Raw genomic sequence first — 21,507 nt, 5'->3', positions numbered from 1 at the left:
AAGCTCTGGTTAGACCACACCTGGAGCACAGTGTACAGTTCAGAACATCATACTACAGGAAGGCTTTGGAAGGAATGGACTTGCTGGAATGTTACCAGAGCTCCCAGGTTTGGATTTTGAGGAGAAATCAACTTGTATTCCCTACAGAATAGAACACTAGGGGGTGATTTACTTGAGGTTTTGAACAAAGATGGTCAGAGAGATAGATAATGGGATGCTCATGGGATGTCTTGATAAAGGGCATATGACAGGAAACACATTCGCACTAAGGGTGATAGAAGAGTAGAATACAATAGATAGAAGATATTGCTCAGTTAATAACTTAAATGAGATTGATAGACATTTTGTAGTCGGGGGGAGAGGGATAATAAACCTAGAGAGGTAGATAGGATTAGGATAAAGACCAGCCCAAGGCTCAATCTATTATCCCACATTTTATTTTGTTTGAATTGTGGTTAGGTTACAAGCATTTGAGGATGAAGTTCAGAAATTCATCAGTACTTTATTAGAGATTAACTCTGAAATCTTGAAAAAGCAAGTGTAGGATGGAATGTTCAAAGTGTGTTGGGTGAGCTAATAATTTTCTAACTTAGTTGACTCAGATGGATTCTTGCTAGTCCGGCAGATTGCTGGTGAATTCTCTTTTTGTTTTCTCAGTAGAAAATCAAAAATTGGGTAATAATATAATTTTTGAGTGCTCCTGCACAAAATGTAAGCCGTGACAAATGTGTTATGTTATGCTGAACAGTAGGGCAAGAAAATATGTGTACGTGTAAGGGGGTAAATCAAATTGATCTGCTGAAGCAACAATAAGAAAGTGGCTCATGTATGAAACAATTTTCTTAAGAAGATATTGGGAGCATGAAGCTTGATTGATTCAAATGTAAATTTATTTGCTATGAGTCCTCTGATTAGTCAATATCTCCATTAACATTGAGTTGTGAACCATCAGGATGTTAGAAAGTGAACAATTCTAGACTTTGCTCTATCCTCAACAATCAATTCCTATTATACTCATGTAATAATTCTTGATTTAAGGTGGAACAGTATAATTACTGGGCATACAAAAGCAAAATACTGTAGCAGCCATAAGAGTGAAATAAAAACAGAGAATGTTGAAGAATCGCAGCATCTGTGGAGAGAGAAATTGAGTTAACGTTTAAGTCCAATAACATTTTTTCAACCTGCTAACCTGAGAAAACATTCTCCTTACATTTAGTCTGTCCAGCTCTGTTAGAATTTAATAAATTACAATCAGATCCTCTCTTGTCCTTCTACTCTGGTGAGTACAGGTCCAGTCTCCTTGTAGGACAGTCCTACTATCCCCAGTATAATCCTAGTGAATCTTCGCTGTCCTCCCTTTATGGAAAGTATATTCTTCCATAAGTAGGGAGACCAAAACTGCACACAAAACTCCAGGTGTGGTCTCACTAAGGTCTTGCAGAACTGCACTAAGACTATTTCTGAACTCAAGTCTTCTTGCAATGCTGGCCAATGTACCATTTGCCTTCCTAATTGTTTGTTGCACCTGTCTGTCACTTTCTATTCACTGATGTGCAAGGGCAGCCACACGCCTTTGTGCATTCACATTTTCCAATATATCACCATTTAAATAATATTCTTCCTTTTGGTTTTTCATGCCATATCTGTAACTTCACATTTAGCCACAGTGTACTGTATCTGCCATGTATTTGCCCACTCACTCAATTTGTCCAAATCATCTTGAAGCCTCTCTGCAGCCCCCATCCAATTCACAATGCTGCCCAGTTTTGTGTTATCAGAAAACTTGGAAATATTGCATTTGGTTGCTTCATTCAGGTTATTTTTGTATATTGTGAATAGTTGGACCCAAGAACTAATAGTACTAGCCACTGCCTGCCATTTGAGAAAACTTATTCCTACTCCCTATTTCCTGTCTATCAGTTAATTCTGTATTCATGGCAATATATTAACCCCATTCCATGTGTCTTAATTTTGCCCACCAAACCTTTATGTCGTCTCAAAATTCAATACATCACATCCACTGGTTCTCCCTTATCTATTTTACTGGTTAGATTCTCAAGAATATCCAGTAGATTTGTTAAGTATAACCTATCCTGATTTTGTCCAATCCCATTAATGCTTCCCAAGTGCTCTGTTATCCAATTTTTAATAATAGATTCTTGCATTTTCCCCACTATGGACGTTAGGAACACTAGACTTTAATTCTGTTTTTTTCTCTCCCTCCCCCATCTTTTAATAGTGGACTTACATTTTTCAACCTGCAATCTATAGGATCTAATCCAGAGTTTAGAACATTTTGTTAGATGGCACACAGCTAATGTATTCAATATTTTTAAGGCTACTCCCTTTAGTAAACTGGGATGTGGATCATCAGGCCTGTATGGTTTGTCAACTTTTATTCCCATTATTTTCATCCATGTTATTTTTCTTAGCAATATAGATTTCCATCGATTCCACCCTCTCTCGACTGTTGGGTCCCGAACGTTTCTGGGAGGAGTAGAATTGTTAGCTTGTTTGTCTGATCACTGGGCATGTTTACCACAGGGAGTACACACAATATTGAAGGGTTAGACTTACCTTGGCCAACTAACCGCTTGGATATTAATGGCTGCTTAATGTGGGAAGACCAGATGTGTAGGGATATTAACAGGATTTGATGTTTTCAATAAATTGGAATTAAATGACACAAATTAGCACAGAACAAGTATGTCTTAGTCTGGAAGACACATTATATAAATTAAATTTAACTTGCTTCTGCTTCCTTATTTCCTGCTTTAGGAATTTTACTCAGCAGAAAGGGTTGTGCTTAGAATTAAAGAAGCTCTGGATATATTGCATCGAGAGGTAAGCAAGGGATGGTTTTCCCTCTTAGAAAACAGCACTGACGATTTGGGAGACAGTCATCTTATCAAAAATTAATAACTTTCTCAGGAATACAGTTCCAATGACTAAAATGACAACATGGAATATAGAGATTGGGGAGTAAAATTTGGCTTGAAGAAGTTTGGTCTATAATGCTGGGAAAAGAGAAGGCTGAGAGGAGATTTAATAAATGTTCAAAATTATCATGGAGCTGGACAGAATGGGTGGGGAGAAAATTATTCCGCTAGTAAAAGAATTGAGACTGAAAGGGGACAGAGTTAAACTAATTTACGAGCAATAGGAAAATGAGGAAAACGTTTTTCACAAAGTGCGTGATTAGGATCTTGAAAGAACAGCCTGATAGTGTGTTGGAGGCAGATTCAATCAAGTGTTTTAAAAGGCAATTAAGCTGTTATCTGAAAAGGAAGATTGTGCAAGGGTTAAAGGGAGAAAGCAGGGAATGGCTGGAGGTGAATTATACATTCAGAGAATTGGGGCAGAAACCATTGGCCAAAAAGCATTGCTTTGTAACAATTCTGTGAGAAATGAATTTTAAATTAACGTATCAATACTTCCATCAAGAAGTTGTACAAGTTCAACCTTTCAGCATTAGTCTTGTGTTCTGATCTTTCCCTTTTTAATGATTAATCCAGTTAGAAACTTCCTGTTTTTTAATTCATTCATGGGATATGTGTGTCACTAGCTCGACCATCATTGATTGCCAATCCCAGTTACACTTTCTAATGTTCCGACAATTCAACGAAATTGTTTCACTTTCATAATATCTCTTCACTGTATACAGACAGAGTGGAAACTAGTCCTGGCTCAGAGACGAAAGGGAGACCAGAGGTTCAATTTTATTTTCTCTTTATCCTTCACTTCAGATCACTGAGGTTGCATTTGTAGCTTATCCCTAATTACTCTTGATCTGAGTGACTTACTCAGCCATTTCAGAGTCGAGAGTGTGGTGCTGGAAAAGTGCAGCAGGTCAGGCAGCATCCAAGGATCAGGAGAATCTATGTTTTGGACATAAGCCCCCCTAGGTCATCTCCTCTGCCCGAAGCTCTTCAGCCACCTGCTATTCTTTACCAGGACCACACTCGTGACTCTGATCTCCATCTGCAGTCCTCATTTTTTTTGAGTTGACTTCAGCCATTTCAGAGGGCAGTTGAGAATCAGCCATATTGCTGTGAATCTGGAAACATGTGGAGGCCAGACCAGATAAGGAAGGCAGATTTCCTTCACTAAAGAGCATTAGTGAAGCAGATGAGCTCTTACAACAATGGTCACCATTATTGAGACTGGCTTTGAATTCCAGATTTATTGATGAGTTGACTTTAGATTCCTCTAACACTCCCTCCCTTTAGCAGACTAAATGCCAACTGGAGCATGACAGGGAAAAGGGTGATATAGTAGTAACATCATTAACAATCCGGAGGCTGAGATCATTTCCCAGAGGACATAGGCTCAAATTCCATTGGTAAAATTCAAATTCAATTAATAGAATCTGTAATTATAAAACTAGTCTCAGAGATGGCCATGATAACTGTCCTTGTTTTTTGCAAAATATAAATCTGCTTGCCAATAACATCCACATCCTATAGAAGTATAAAGAAAGGAAAAAAGAACTGTACCTTTTACCTGTGATAAAAACACCAGTAAGCTACTTGATCTATTAAAGAATTTGTCTTCCTCCAGATCCCGCGAGCCTATGTGAATCTTATGGAGATGCCAGATATTAACCTCCTGCACCAACTCGCTAACAAGGCCACTGGACCAAGGTAACAGTGTTCAGATTCAGTTTAGTGTTCTATCCTGGTTATCGTATTTTTTTACGAAAGATACATTAGTAATGCCTCGCTTGTAATTGTTTTTCTTCAGGGGCTGGTGTGAGTGTTTGGCTAAACCCCATGAAACTGTTGATTTATCTGCACAGATTGTTAACTGGGACTACCAGGTCGGTAATTGTTTTCCACATATACATTTTATTTTCAAATAACATCACTTTTTCAATGGAACATACGATAATTTGCATTTATTGTACTGTATATATGAGCTTGTGAATTGGGAGCAGGAGTAGGCCACTTGGCCTCTTGAGTCAACTCCTCCATTTAACAAGGTCAAAACTGATCACTTCTCAACTACTTCCGTGTTCTTGCTTTAGCAAGAATTTACCATCTGCCTTGAAAAATATCCAAGACTCTGTTTATCCTGCCTCTTGAGAAAAAGAGTTTCAAGGACTCACGAACATCTGTGAGAAAAAATGTTCCTCATCTCTGTCTTAAATGTGCGGCTCACTGAAACAGTGACCCCCCTCATTCTAGATTCTTTCACAAGAGCAAATATCTTTTCCACGTGCTCCCTGTCAAGACCCCTCAGGATCTTATGTATTTTAATCAAGTTCCTCTTACACTTCTAAACTCCAGCAGATACAAGCCTATCCTTTGACCATTTCTCATAAAACCATTTGCCTATCCCAGGTATTACCCAAGTAAACCAGCTGCTTCCAATGCTTTATATCCTTCCTGAAGTAAGATGACCAATATTGTGCTCAGTACTCCAGATGTGATCTCACCAGGGCCCTCTATAACTAAAAGGTAACCTCCCTACCATGATACAATATGCAATTAATCTCGGAATAAACCATACCATTCCATTAATTTTCTTAAATATTTGCTCTGCTAGCATATCAACCTTTTGTAATTTATGCAGTTTGAATGCTCAGTTCCCTTTGTAAAGCAGAGCTCTGCAATTTCTTACCATTGAGAGCATGTGTTTTTTAAATTCCTTCCGGCCAAAAAGGACAATTTCATGTTTTCCCTCATAATATTCCATTTGCCATATCCTTACCCATTCACTTCATTTACCAATGTTCCTTTATAACCTCCTATTATATTCCCTTCACTGTTTATTTGCCAACTTATTTTTGTGTTATCAACACATTGAGTTATCATAACTTTGGATCCTTCGTGGTAGTCATTTACGTAAATTGTAAAGAGTTGAAGCCCCAGCACTGACCTGCGGTGTACTGGTAAAATCATTTATTCCAGAAACCCAGATTGAAGTTCTGGGGAAGTGATTTTGAATCCTACGATGGTGGATGATGACATTCTAATGTAATGAATAAGCACGGAAGTGCTTAAAAAAATGTAGCCTTATTGTAACCATGTGACCACTGTTGATTGTCTTAAAGAAAACACAATTAGTTCACTAATGTCCTTTAAAGAAAGAAATCTACCATCTTTATCTGGTCTGGCCTACACCTAACTCCAGGCCCACAGCAATGAGCTTGACTCCTAATAAGGGATGCACAGGGACACCTATATCCCATGAATGAATAAAAAGAAAGTCCCAGTCATGACTCTGGAAAATACGTATTTATTTCTATTCTGTTTCCTAGCCACAAGCCAGTTCTCAATTCATGTCAGCGTACGACCCCAATCCCATTTGCTTTAATCTTGCACACTTACCCCTTTATGTAGCCCTTTATCAAAAGTTTTCCGAAAATTCAAATATACCAAACTTACTGGCTTTCATATCCTCTCTGGTGGAGACTGATTCCAAATATCTGTGAAATTTATCTGTCATCTCCTCATTTTTCATTACTAATTCCCCGATTCATTTTCTGCCAGACTAATACTCACTTTATTAACCCTGTTTTTTAAAATTTTTTAACAGAATCTGTTTTTCTATTTCTGTGCAACATACTCTATTCTTTTCACCTCCTTGTTGCATTTTTAGTCATTCTTTGTATAATATCTACTTTTTCTTTAAACATGACACAACCTTTACTTCATTAACCATGGATTCCCTTCAAATTTTCTTTTTTTGTTGGAAATGTACCTGTGCTGTGTATTCTGAAATACCCTCTTAAAGCTCTGCTACTGCATCTCTATTGACCTATCCTTTAACCAGCCTGTTCATGTTAGCTAGCTCTGCTTTCATACCTTCATTACTGCGTAATCACAGAAAACCAATTTTACACAACACACGCTGCTGTTTAACTCGAACTGAACCTGTACTCGGGCACTTATTGAAGCCTGTGTAATAATATCACATGTTCCGCTCAGACCTGGGTTACCACTCAGTACCATCCGCTACCTGTGAGCAATCCATCCAGGCTGCTCAGACTGAATTGCTATCTTGTACTGGAACATATTACTGCACAGGCCTGTGTGCTTTTTGCAAGTGTGTACAGATGTATACATAAATGCTTGCATGTGCATTTGTATATTTGTGCGCACACATGTCTGTATTTGTGTATATGTGAAATAAAATCATAATGATATCCAACATGCCTATGCAAACACTCCCTCAGATGATACGATGACAGCAACAGAACAGGGAGGGACTGAATAATCACAGGAGGATTTGTAACTAAGCTGCTCCTGTCTCTATATTTCCAGAACACCCTTCAGGAACTGATCTACTCTGGGATCTATGACAAACGCAATGACTTCACAGTGGTTCTGCAGCCCGTTCTCAAAAACATGGAGATACCTCTTACTGCAGTAAGTTTCTCAAAATCCATACTTACAGGGGGTAGCAAGCCAGCTGAGGATGCAGATTTCCTTCTGAATTTCATGCTGGCATCTCATCATAAGTCTTCTGTTTGTCACTGGGCTGCCAGCCAAAGTGATAAGCTGCGAGCCTGATTTCAATGTGTTAGGGCAGTGTCCTGTCTCCCCATGCCTCCAAACCCACCACTGTGTAAGTAGCAGCTGATAATGGTAATCACTGCCAGAACTCCCACACCATACCTTCCATCACCCCCCAACCAAATCTACAAGACTACTGTCTTTTGTTCTGAAAGTTTCACAGTGCAGCGACTTTTGAAAATGTATTTTTACATAAAAAGCACTGGAGGCTATTATGACATAAAAGGCAATTGGCCTCATTCTAAGCAAACTAAGTGCTTCCATCGGAGGGTTCCTCCACCACACATTGGTTTCAGACATTTACCGCAAGCCCTGGCTGCAGCAGAATTAGCAGATCCATTTTCGAGTCTATTATAAAGGATATACCAGCAGAACAGTTAGAAATACAAAATATGATCAATAAGAGTCAGCATGGCTTCATGAAGGGGATATCATGCCTGACAAATTGACTTGAATCCTTTGAGCAGGTAACAAGTGAGATAGATAAAGGGGAAGCAGTGGATGTAATAGATTTGGATTTTCAGAAGGTGTTCAATAAGTTACCAAACATTAGACTTAATAAGAGTCCATGCTGTTGGATGCTATATTAGCATGAAATGAAAGACAGTGGGATAAACGTGGTCATTTTCAGGATGACAAACCTGTAACTAGTAGTGTGCCAAAGAGATCAGCGCTGGGGCCACAATTATTTACAATATAGGAATGAAGAAAGTAATATACTGCAGCCAAGTTTCTGGATAACACAAAAATAGATGATAAAGCAAGTGGTGAGGATGATACAAAGAGTCTGCAGAGGTTAAGCGAGTGGGCAAGGCCTTGGAAACTAGAATACAATGTGGGAAAATGTGAGATTATACAGTTTGTCAGGAAGAACAGAGGAGCTAAATATTATTGAAATGGTGAAAGGCTGCAGAACAAAGGAAGTTGGGAATCTTTATGCATGAATCCCAAACAAAACTGGCATACAAGTTCAGTGGTTAATAAGGAAAGCAATGGAATGTTGACCTTTATTTCAAGGGAGCCAGAGTATTAATGGAGGAAGGTTTTACTAAATCTACAGAAGGCACTCGTCCACTAGTCAGACCACAGCTAAAATAGTGTGAACAGTTTTGAGACCTTTACTTAAGGAAAGATATACAGGCATTGGAGGTCCAGAGAAGACTACAGACTGGAAGCTAATTAAAGGACATGGGATGGTTTATGCATGGAATAATGGCTACCTGGGAGTGACTACAGACTGGAATGTAATTGAGGGATTCAGATGGTTTATATATAGAATAATGTATACCTGGGTATGATTAAAGACTGGAATGTAATTGAGGGATTTGGATGGTTTATGTATAGAATAATGGTTACCTGGGTGTGATTAAAAACTGGAATGTAATTTAGGGATTCCAAATGTTTATCTTTGTATTTATGATCTCATGTACGGGTTGTTTATTTTGCAATGGACTATTTTGATCACATTTACTTCTTCCTTGCAGGATGGCAAACCCAATCTTAGCTGCTTCACGCAGAATGGCTTCCAATTTAATGCCAAGGGTCATGCTCTCTTAGACAGCAGCCTTTGGAATAACATGGTGCGTTTGACTTTTCTTTATTTACCCATGTTGTGCAGCTTCATTGTCAGATTTCAGTTTGAATCGTAATAAGGAGCAATATCAGTTTTACACTTCAGCAGAAAGTTGGAAAATTGAACCTTAACCCCATTTCAGCCACAGATACAGTCAGTTTCTGGAATGGAATATGGTTTGTAATCTAAAATTGCATAGAATTTCACAGTGTGCAGCACAGAAAACTAACTGAGCAGTAGCACGAGGATCAGACGATAATATTATAGAGGCATATTAACATATGCAGAATATTGAGAGACAGCTAGCAACCAGAACAGGGTTAATAAGTAAGTTAATAAGTGGGATCAGAGTAACAGAGAAAGTCGTAAGTCTAAATAAGGGTTGCTATGCAAGACTATGAATGCACAGAGTGTGGTATTGGTGAATTATAGGTGCAGATTGCCATTATAATTTTATGCCAATAACAGAGACTCGGCTCAAGGAGGAGCAGGACTTAATATTACATACAAAAAAGATAAATGCAATTATTGCTTAAAGAGAACATTACAATGCTGTATGCCAGAACCAAGTGTGGGTGTAAGGTGTTGAGGACAAAAGCTAATTAGCTAGAGGTAAGGAACATAAATGATGTAATAACATTGCTCAGGCCACCAACAACTGGGAAGTAAGAGGGTAAGATAAATTCATCAAAAAATACAGAGCTGTAAAAATATTATGAAGTAGTTATAACAGGGAACTTTAATTATCAGAATTAAGATTGGGATAATCATAGTGTGAAAGACAGAGAAGAGTAAGTTTTCTCAGAATGTGTTCAGAGCAGGGTTCGACAGCAGTATGCATCCAATACAACAAGAAAGGCGATACTGCTGCACTTGATATTTGAGAATAAAGTTGACAAATGGATCAAGTGTCAATAGTGGAATATTTAGAGAATAGTGATCATTAGTATCACAAAGATTAGGCTGACTATGAAAAGGTATAAAAAATAGTCCAGAGTACCATGAACAAAAGTGATGGAAAGTAAAACAAGAAAAATTGCATTGAAGAACCATTGAAAGCTAAGGACCAGAGGGTGATCCAGAGAGTAGAAAACCCTTCTCTTTTTATGGTGAACAAGATATCATTAGCACGTTGAAAGTTAATTGAGTTCCCAAACATTTTGGGATCACTGACCTTTTTAGCAATGCTATTTCCAGAGCTAGTCTGATATACTCCAGATAAGAGGAAGAATTGTTAAGTTGTAGTGGTTCTGTTTGCCGAGCTGGAAGTTTTAGTTGCAAACGTTTCGTCCCCTGGCTAGGAGACATCATCAGTGCTGTGGAGCCTCCTGCGAAGTGCTTCTTTGATGTTTCTTCCGGTATTTATAGTGGTCTGTCCTTGCCGCTTCCGGGTGTCAGTTTCAGCTGTCCACTGTAGTGGTTGGTATATTGGGTCCAGGTCGATGTGTTTGTTGATGGAGTTTGTGGATGAATGCCATGCCTCTAGGAATTCCCTGGCTGTTCTCTGTCTGGCTTGCCCTATGATAGTAGTGTTTTCCCAGTCGAATTCATGTTGCTTGTTGTCTGAGTGTGTGGCTACTAGGGATAGCTGGTCGTGTCGTTTTGTGGCTAGTTGGTGTTCATGTATGCGGATTGTTAGCTGTCTTCCTGTTTGTCCTATATCGTGTTTTGTGCAGTCCCTGCATGGTATTTTATAAACTCCATTAGTTTTGCTCATGTTGGGTATTGGCTCCTTTGTTCTAGTAAGTTGTTGTCTGAGTGTGGCTGTTGGTTTGTGTGCCGTTATGAGTCCTAAGGGTCGCAGCAGTCTGGCTGTCAGTTCTGAAACACTCCTGATGTATGGTAGTGTTATCAACAGATATCAACAGATGTCTAAGAGATAGACCATGGAACGAGGACATGCCACAACCAAAAGGACTAGCCACACTACCATACATCAGGAGCGTTTCAGAACTGACAGCCAGACTACTGCGACCCTTAGGACTCATAACGGCACACAAACCAACAGCCACGCTCAGACAACAACTTACTAGAACAAAGGAGCCAATACCCAACATGAGCAAAACTAATGGAGTTTATAAAATACCATGCAGGGACTGCACAAAACACGATATAGGACAAACAGGAAGACAGCTAACAATCCGCATACATGAACACCAACTAGCCACAAAACGACACGACCAGCTGTCCCTAGTAGCCACACACTCAGACAACAAGCAACATGAATTCGACTGGGAAAACACTACTATCATAGGGCAAGCCAGACAGAGAACAGCCAGGGAATTCCTAGAGGCATGGCATTCATCCACAAACTCCATCAACAAACACATCGACCTGGACCCAATATACCAACCACTACAGCGGACAGCTGAAACTGACACCCGGAAGTGGCAAGGACATACCACTATAAATACCGGAAGAAACATCAAAGAAGCGCTTCGCAGGAGGCTCCACAGCACTGATGATGTCTCCTAGCCAGGGGACGAAACGTTTGCAACTAAAACTTCCAGCTCGGCGAACAGAACCACTACAACAAGCACCCGAGCTACAAATCTTCGCACAAACTTTGAATTGTTAAGTAACAGTAGATTTTTGTATATGCCAGTTTTGTGTAGTTCAGTCTGAATAAGTGTTTAGAAAAGAAAAAAATAAAATTGTTCGGATAAGAGGTTAAAACTCTGGGGCATGCCAAGCCTATCTAAGTTAAAAACAACTGATAAGGAGATTGCTATTGATTAAGCTCCACAGGGTATTAAATGGGAGATTAAGTAGATCACTCACATCAAGCTCAGTCAGAATTATGGGACCTGTTCAAATCTAATAAAAGATGAATCCTCTATATCATTGTCGAAATTATATGTTGCTGATCTTCTCAAGTCAAGAGACTAGATAAGAAAGAATGACTAACTTGCATGTATGTTTGTTAAGAAAACACATTACATTAAGTCCCAAATTGCTTTATAAGGAACAAAGGGCTTTATGAAGTGTCGTCACAGCAGCAACTTGCTTCCAAAAACAGCAATTCAACAATAAACAGATTATTCTGTTTTTTTTTTGGTTTGGTGCTGTTGTTTAAAAGAATAAATATTGACCAAGTTCTCACAATTCTTTCATATTATTTGATCTGTTAAATTCAGCCAAGAGATAAAAAGGTAAGGGTGAAGGCAGCGCGGTCCCACTCTATCAAAAGAGAGACGTGACTGCTGGTGGTTTAAGCTGATGGCTACCATACCACAGGCAAGGGGAGAGGTTAAGAAGTTGGGATCTTCACAATCACGTCAGTTGGTACAGGAATTGAACCAATGCTGTTGGCATCATTCTACATTGCAAACCGGTCATCCAGCCAACTGAGTTAGCCAACCTCCGAGAGGCCTTCCAGTCCAACATGAATCATGGCAACTCTGATAGTGAAGCACTCCCTTAGTACTCCAATGAAGTGTCAGCACAGATTGCAAACGTATATCTCTAGAATAGGGCTCTAGAGTGAATCCTAAATTTTAACTCCAAGATAAGAATGTTAACAAATAAATCACTGCTAATGCGTTTTAATTAATCCTAATTTTAAATAATGAAATGGAATCTTCAGATATTTCCCATGCTAGATGTTCATTTCAAAGTGGGAGTCTCCATTAACAGGAAACATATAGTGTACCTTTCCTTACAATATGTGATCTTATTAAAGCATTCAACTGACTTTTGAAGGAATTAGATGCTGGTTCATTTCATGATTGCTGGTTCAGAAACTCTATCCCAACCATTTGAGCTTCAAAATTGCATTGGACACAATCCAACAAATTCACATTCCCTCATGACATGGCTAGCCTCTGAGAACCTTGTTCAGAAGGCCCATTGACGAGGCAATTCAAAGTCTAAGGACAGGATTATCATAAATTATTGACCTGCTGATTGTTTTAATTGCTTGTATTTATTTTGCAGTTGTAACAAAATATATTCGTTCATAATAATATTTTTAAAGTTTAGATTTTAATGCTATGGCATATGAGCAGTGGTTACTTTGAATAACTTTTTAAAAAATTAGACAGTCTTTCCAGAACAGTGACCTAACCAAGTATATATCAGGGAGCAGGAACGTCCCTTCCAAGGTGTTAATGGAATATTGTTTTTTCTGTGCTCGTTCGTGGCAGGTGGAGTAAAACCTTGAAGGCCATTTGTTGTTTTTACTTCTAGTTAATCAAGGATTGATTTCAGCTTACAGATGTCAGAAGCTAAATGTTTTAGGGCATTTCATAGAAGAGGCAAACCAATGTCAGGAGCAACTTTAGTTTGTCACTTAGAAAGGGGTATAGAACAATTCAGGAAAAGCACAGTTATCTCTGTTGCAAAGTTTAATTTGTGAAACTTATAGACTAAGAATGTTTTATTCGAATGCAAGAATTTATTAAAAGCTGAGAAAGTCTAAGCCCTCAGTTTTGTGTATTCTCATAAGAAGTCTTTACAGGTCACAGGGAAGAACCAGGAAGAATCAATTCAGCCAAATTTAAATTTTCATTAGAAAGGGGTAACTTTTCTGAGTTTGAGTCCCTGGAACAGACAGATAGTTAAGGGAAATAGGATGAGACTATGTTTTGCTGTGTGGTTTCAGCTCTTTCAAACTACATTCTATATTTTAACAGCTTGTGTTTATTTCCTTTTAATTTTTGAAATTAACTTCTGTGCTGAAACATGAAAAAAGAAGCGTCTAGCCTTATGCAACTGTTTCTGAGAACAAACACCAATTTAACTAACTAAAAAAAGAATTTATGAAGCCAGGTCTCATTTTGCGATCCAACCTGTCCAGTTGTAACATTAGCTGGGATCGTAACATATCACTTGATAACTGCTCACACAGATGCTATATCTGGTGCAATACTCTCTTGACATAATGTTGGTAGTGCTTTTTTTAAATGAATACATCATTTTGCATCTGAAAAGGCAAATCAAGCAGTATAAGGTGTTCTTATGCATCTGCCACTCTTCTAACAACAGAAAAGTTAGAAATCACATGACATCAGGTTATTGTCCAATAGGTTTGTTTGGAAGCATTAACTTTTGGAGCGCTGTTCCTTTATCAGGTGATTGTCCTGAAGTAGCAGAGCTTCGAAAGCTAGTACTTCCAAACAAACCTGTTGGACTGTAATCTGGTGTTGTGTGATTTTTAACTTTGTTCACCCAAGTCCAATACCGGCCACCTCTACATCAGAAAAGTTAGAAGTAGATGGTGAGTTTTGGAAGATATTTGGAAGGAAGATTAATGCTTGGCTGAAGAGATTAATTTCCAAGAGTATCTTAGAGGAAGAGAAGGATCAATGCAGAGTATGTTTCAAGAGAGCATTGCTGGACATTGGACAATCAGTCTGAGTCAACAACAATGTGGAGAAGAGGAGGAGACAACAGAAACAATGGAATGTGGAATCTTCAGGAGGTGTTCAGACTGGGGGAATTACAAAAAGACATTGGCAGGTTTATTATGCCTTTCTTATTTTGATTTGAAGCCAGTTTTGTGATTGTGCCTCTTATCTGTGATTGGCCTGAAGCCAGGGCCTCTCCTATCACAAAGAGAAAGGTTATGAAATAATTTCATGCCAAGTTGTTACAAAATGGCCATAAGCGACTTATAGTAAAACTGAAACAAAAGAATTGACAATGACACCAAATCTGATGATATTTAAAATGTTTCTTATGTACTATTTACAGTCAAGTTGGAATGGTTTACAGATGGATTTTTTTCTGGTCCCATGGAGCTGGGAATGAAGACAGGGCTTGCCAGGAATGAAATAAATAAGGGAAACCTCATCAAGACCATTCCCTGATGCAGGCCTCGCTTTTGAATCTTTCCTAGGGACATTGTGATACATTTCGGAAAGTGCTGGCGAATCTCAGCAATTCTGGCTGCATCTGGCAGAGAAAAGCAAAGTTGTAGTGATTCTAATGTGATCAGCTGGTTGGGACTGTTAACCCAGTCCTATCAGGGAGTCCTAGCTGATAAATATAAACAGGAGTGTCAGAGGTTGTGTTTACTCTGACAGCTGGCTCAGAGGGACCTGGATCACTGTCAAGGACTCTCCATATGTAAAGAAGGGTAACCCACTGATGTAATACCGGTCTCTGTGGAGTGATCTCAAGAATGACTCTGAGTTCGATGACTTGTTTAGAAATGGGAACTGGTTCAACAGCCTGGTCTGCAGAGACAAGCAGGAAATTGTAAAATTAAGTTCCACCCAAGGGCCATTTTGAGCCAGCGTTGCATTTTATTGATGGATGTTGTGTGCAGAGGCACAGGCTGAATCAAGGTGACTACCCTGTTCTAACAAGGCTGCCAGCAGTAAGTGGCGATGCTGGGGGAGGACACTGAACAAAGGCGCTGAGCACTTCACCATAACGTCATTAACAGATGGCGATGGCAAGAAACGGCAGCTGGAATTACTGAATGGTCTCTCGTTGGGGGAGAGGAAAGGTGTCTTTGGAGGACAGAGGGTTGAGGGGAAGGGAGAGCAGTCAGTCAAAGGAATTGCTCAGCCCAATGCAACCTGTATGGTTACTCCATCTACTTCACGTAAATAGTACATAATTTATCCCTAATTTCCCTTCCTATTTGAAATGTCATTAGAAGACAAAATCCCTGCTTCCTGATCTTTGGGCTGTCAGTGTGCTCAAATCTCCTGTTACATTTCTAGCACAGTCAATAAGATTCTACTGCACAGAGATGGAATCGTGGCTGATGAGGACAAAATGGAAGGATAGCGGAGGAGTTGAAACTGAGAATGTCTGTAAGGGGACAGGGGGCTGAAGCTGCTCTGGGGTCACTGCAGACTCTGGTATTGGCAGAGAGGGAGACTCTGATCTTTAAACCAAACCTGGCATATCCTTGGAGAGCCAGATCTCCAGCTCCCTCTCAGACTAATACCAGTTTCCTTGGCCAGCGAGGGCTGTCATCCCAGGGTCAAGGGCAGAAGGGCGTGGTTATCATTTTTGCCAGTCGGAGTCTCAAGCCAAAAGGGAGGAATATGGAGAAATATGCCAGTGTGACACTTGAACTGCAAACCTTTGAGGTGGGCTATTTCCCAGAATTTCAGAGATATTCTTATTGGTGCAGAGGTTGTAGCTTTCACAACCCACTGAGCTCCTTTCAAATATCTGCTGAGCTGGGAGAGACAGAAACCAAATGGGCTGCTTGACCTGCAAGGTTTTGATTCTAGATCCCCTACAAAATATATTGCAAATGCCCTTAATTGGAAGAATGGCCACAAGTGGGAACCCACTCCTGCCTAGCTGGAAGGGGCAGTGGGCAATGCCATAATCATGCCCATGCACAATCTGAAATGCAGCTCTCTGAGCCTGGTTTCCTCTGACATTCAGCCTAAGATTCAGCAGAGTGTCCCTGATGGATTTATGATGAGGTTGAAGCCAGGTCCAGGTAAAGTTACATCTGGTTTCACCTTTGCCATCTATCTCAAAAGAGGACCTCAGACATGCTCAGCTGATTGATGTGGGTATCAGTCGATTGTACCATCGATGGAAGGCCAACGCTCACTAACATCAGCACAAACTGGTGAGGAAGCACAAACTGACATGGACACAGTTGAGGTGCTGGAAGAGGATCAGGAGAAAGGGTCCTCTAGCAGCTGGTTTATGACAAGGAGAAAGAGCTGAAGTAACTCATCCTTCCCAACAGCCTCAATTGTAAAGTAGTGGTGGCAGTTCATGATCAAACAGGACACTAAGCAATAAAACAGATGATTACCCTGAGCAGAGGGCAATGTTACCGGCCCAGAATAGCCATGGGTATTGATGATTACCATCAACAGTTTGAGACATATACCTTGGCCAAAACAGGGAAGCAACTTTGCTCCCAGCAAGAGACCTCTGGAGGTCCTCCCAATGGATTTCACAGTCCATGGCCCCAGTAGTAATGGGAGTAAGCATGTTCTCATGCTCATGGATGCTTTCAAGGTTCAGTTCTGAAGAAGGGTCCTGCCCAAAACGTTGATTCTCCTGCTCCTCAGATGCTACCTGACCTGCTGTGCTTTTTCCAGCGCAATGCTTTATCAACTTATACAGACCACTCCCACCCATGACCAAAGGACCTCAACTGTAGCCAAGGAATTAGTGGATGATTGGTTTGTCTATTTTGGTGTTCCAGGTCAGATTCTCAACTTAGACAGCAACAGCTAACAGGGGTTTTGCAAGGTTGATGGCGCTGCCAAGGGCAATGAGCAGTTTTGTTTCTCTCTCTATAGATGCCATCAGACATGCGGAGTGTTTCCAGCACTCTTAGTTTGCATTTCACAATATTTCCTTTTTGCCAACTTGTCTCATTGTTACTTTTTCCTTTTAGGTCATCATGACTTTGTCAAACCATTGTGCCTGTCTGCACCCCATAATTCCCTTTTGTTGTGTGCCTTCTCCCTTCTGTATTTGCTTTGAAAGTTGTTCCCAAGTGTAAACTATTCCCCCTGCACAGTTTCCACCTGGGCTGTTTTACCAGTGTTTTCTGTGTTTTTATAATCTCACTTTATTTAAACGCTGTTTGCTTAAAACTGTTCAGAAGAAAGGTCTAGGCCTTAGTTAAAATGTAATCTGGCTGTATTACTGCATGGTAAAGTTTTTCCTTAAAGCAAAAGCAGAATAGTTGTTGGAGAGTTATGCAATCTCTGATAATGTCACGTTAACTGCTGTCGTGATATGAAAATGGTCAAAGATAGTTCAAGTGTGATAAGATAGTTCCCATTTTTACTGCAGTTATCTTTGATACCTTGCTTATCACGAAGTTGCTGTCTCTGCCATTTCCATAATGTGCCTGATTTTGTTTTCTCTGAGACTTCCTGTTTAATCTGACCTCCTGTCTATCACCCACCACTTTCCCCTTTCTCTTTTCTATTTCCCTTATTTCTTCTAAGGATTTTTAAAAAATAATTCATGGGATGAGAGCATCATTGGCTAGACCAGCACTTATTGCCAGTCCCAAATTGTCCAGAGAGCAGTTCAGAGTCAACCCCATCGCTGTGGGTCCGGAGTCACATGTAGGCCAGACCAGGTAAAGATGGCAGTTCCTGCCCTAACGGACATGAATGAACCAGATGAGGACTGTTGGCAAGGCAGATATTTATTGTCTAATGATCTAATTGAATGGTGGAACATGCTTGAGGGGCCAAATGGCCTACGCCTGTGTTCTTTCCTATGTACCTTAGACAAAGGGATTAGACAAAGAGACAGAGGAAGTCATTTGTGGATTGCACGTTGGCTCAGTGGTTGACACTGCTGTCTCATAGCAGGGACTTGGGTTCAATCCCACCCTCGAGCAACTGTCTGTGTGCAGTTTGTGCATTTTCCTTACCTCTGTGTAGGTTTCTTCTGGGTGCTCTGGTTTCCTTTCACAGGTTAGGTGGATCAGCCATGCTAAATTGCCCATAGTATTCAGAGGATGTGCAGGCTAGGTGGATTAGCCATGGGAAATATGGAGATGTAGGGATAGGGTAGCGGGGGTGGTTCTGGTTGGGATGAATGGCCTCTTACACTGTAGGGATTCAATGAAGGAAGAGTAGAAGAGTAAGCCAGATAGCTTAGTCAAAGAGTTAGTACAATCCCAATGGGCTGAATAAAGTCCTGTTATATATCATTCCATGATTTTTCTGAGGGACCAAGGCTGATAGAATCTATCAGCTAGAAGCTATGAAGTCACCTTTAGGTGCACCAATTAAAACTGACTGTGGGCATGCTGGAAGGCCCTCTTTCCCAAATGTGGTTCAGCGTCAATAACAGCATACGGAAAGCTACTTTCAGGTCCATCCTTCACCTTTCAGGTGATTTGACAGCACAGATTCAACTGCCATGGCTCTGAAACACCAGATTGTGAACTGAAGTTAACACTGAGGTTTACAATGGGGCAGGAGGTATTGTCACACCTCATTGTGCTGTGCCCTGGTGGAGGACACGCGTTTTCAAGCCTGGATTTGGTACTAAGAGTCTCTGATTGACATCAGGTTTGGAATCATTTGATCAGTCAACTCATTTTCACCTCCATAGCTTCAGATAAGGGAAGTTTGTAATCTGAACTAAAGATAACCACATTAGGGAACATATCAAGGTCTAGAAGCAGTGAAATGCCTCAAGTACCTGCCTTATATGCAGGGCCCTATCAATAATGAGTCCTAAAGTTGATATTGTGCATTTTGCAATATTTTAAATTCAAAGTGGCTAGCAGTGTTAGTTATGCTGTAATGTAATCTTTCAATCATGCTGATCCTCATCTGTTTTCTGTCATAGATCCAACCCAGTGTTGATAGAATTGAAGTCCTTGAATGTACAGCCACAGTTCCTCAGCTACACTGTCCGTCCCAGGTATGATCAGAACGGTGGTATCTGCTGCCATCTAGAGAAGTCAGTGTACACTATCAATCATTCCTCCCATTTTTAACACCCCCACATCTTTACTTTTTAAATGTAATGTTGCCTCACTGCATTGCATTGCAGTGCTTCATTAACTCATGCTCTCTGTCCATTGCTATAGGAGAGACCTTACCTCTTCACTGACCAAAACAGGAACTATGGAAGCAGTCGGAGTATGGAGGCAAGGGAGCCAAGCCAGGAGGTAAACTATCTCAGATGTGAGTGACTTCCCATCTTCATAATGTGCACCTTCATCACTTCCTCAATTGTTTGGATTCTTTCACCTTCCTGATTCTCCATCTCCCTCACAACTTGGACCTTTCCAAGGTGCAGACTATAACTTAGCACCTTTCCCTTCATTTCTAACTTATTTTCTTTTGATTTTTATGTAAGACTGCTCCATGGCTGAAGATGAACCTTTCAGAAGTGACTTTCCACCAAGTAGCTCTGAATCGATCATTCAAACAAAGGAATTCAGATCTGCTATTCACGTCCTGCACTTTCTGCTCATTCTTCAATGATAAATGCATTTCAGAAAATTACTGGCCGCAACCATAAACTTCCAATAAATTTCTCATTTTGAAACAGGGTTCTGGCAGCAAATTGACTTGTACAGAAAGGGACCCTTCTGATGCTGTTCCAGTCTCAGGTAAAGATACACACTATTCATAATCTAATAAAATAATCTTTCTTTGGATCTTGCCCTTGAACCAAGTTTTTTGCTAAGGCATTTTAGAGAACAAACAAGCATCATCCATTCCGCTGTGTGTTGGAGTGTTAGGACAACAGATCTCTAAAAGGCATTAGTGAACTAGAAATGTTTTTCTAACAATCTCTAGTAGTTGTTAAAGGAGCTTTATATTGCAGACTTATGAAATCAAGTTCTACCAACTGCTGTACTGAGATTTGAATACGCAACCCTCAGAATACTACCCTAGACTGCTATTCAGTGACATTGCCAATATGTCACCACTTTTCTCACTAAACTAGCTCCTGTCAATCCAGTCAGATTCGGCCTCTGGCCACGCATCAGTTCACAAGCAATAGAGACACAAGAAATATTAGCTCAAATGCAGAGAGCCAAGCACGCATTCAAACTGTTCTGAGGGAAGAAGGTATCTTTACCAACCTCCTTTATTCCACTCATTGCCTCACTTCATGAGTTCACTTCTATAGCTGAGGTGGTAAATGTCAACTTTCTGGGGAATGTTTCTCCTACACTCTTGCAGACAATATTGCAATTGATCTCTCCTAAGCCAGGGCTGTGTCAGTGAGGGTCAACCCTCACTCATGGTAACAATAGGAACAAGTGGATGCCATTCAGCCCCATGACCCTTTTCCTCCACTGAATAAGAGCATGTACTCCACTTAGCCAACTTGATCCTGTATTCCTTAAGAAGTTTGCTTACCAAAAATGTATCCAGCTCAGTTTTGAAAATGTCAATTGGCCACCTCCAGTCATCCATACCCAGCCTTGAAAGATTGATGTTTTAGAGAACTACCCTTTATTTGCAGAAGTGTTTCCTGTGTCACCCTTGAGTAGCCGAGCCCTAATTTTAAGATTGTACCTTTTTGTTATGGGCTATCCTACCAGCAATAGGCTGCCTCTATGTTACCCTACCATATACTTCAATCACGTTAAACACTTCAGTCAGATCCATTAAATCGTCTTTAGTAAGGGTTAATAAAAAGCCATTTAGTAAAAAAATCAAGTGTGCGCAAGTTGCAGTATTATTCATATGAAAACCAACAAGATAATTCCACTTCCTAAAATTATTCCTGAGGGACACTCCCATTATTACTTCCCAGTCCACTTAACTTTTGCTGTCAAGTCAACTCTTGTGAGACCCCCCTCTCATCCAATTCTGTCTGGCAATTCTTTGAGCACTCTGTCATACAGGCAGGTATCCAACATGAAGTTAATAGCCTCTGTTTGTTTGACAAAGTATGAGCAACTATGAACAAAATAACTGGAACATTTCTCTAATCAAATGGTTTGATTTGTGGGGGGCTAGCCACAGCCAC

General features: G+C 40.2%; 1 protein-coding gene across 1 annotated transcript in view; it reads left to right on the top strand.

The window, feature by feature from the left end:
* LOC132835161 (phospholipase B1, membrane-associated-like) overlaps positions 1-21,507 on the top strand; it is a 154,984-nt gene that overhangs the window by 87,084 nt on the left and 46,393 nt on the right. Inside the window, exons 3-7 of the mRNA XM_060854499.1 lie at positions 4,564-4,646; positions 4,747-4,822; positions 7,272-7,376; positions 9,008-9,103; positions 19,604-19,700. Coding sequence (XP_060710482.1) covers positions 4,564-4,646; positions 4,747-4,822; positions 7,272-7,376; positions 9,008-9,103; positions 19,604-19,700 — 457 coding nt within the window. The remainder of the gene's footprint in view (positions 1-4,563; positions 4,647-4,746; positions 4,823-7,271; positions 7,377-9,007; positions 9,104-19,603; positions 19,701-21,507) is intronic.

The sequence above is a fragment of the Hemiscyllium ocellatum genome, chromosome 3, assembly GCF_020745735.1.
Source record: "Hemiscyllium ocellatum isolate sHemOce1 chromosome 3, sHemOce1.pat.X.cur, whole genome shotgun sequence".
Taxonomy (NCBI): Eukaryota; Metazoa; Chordata; class Chondrichthyes; order Orectolobiformes; family Hemiscylliidae; genus Hemiscyllium; species Hemiscyllium ocellatum.
This window is presented reverse-complemented; position numbering and strand designations above follow the sequence as displayed.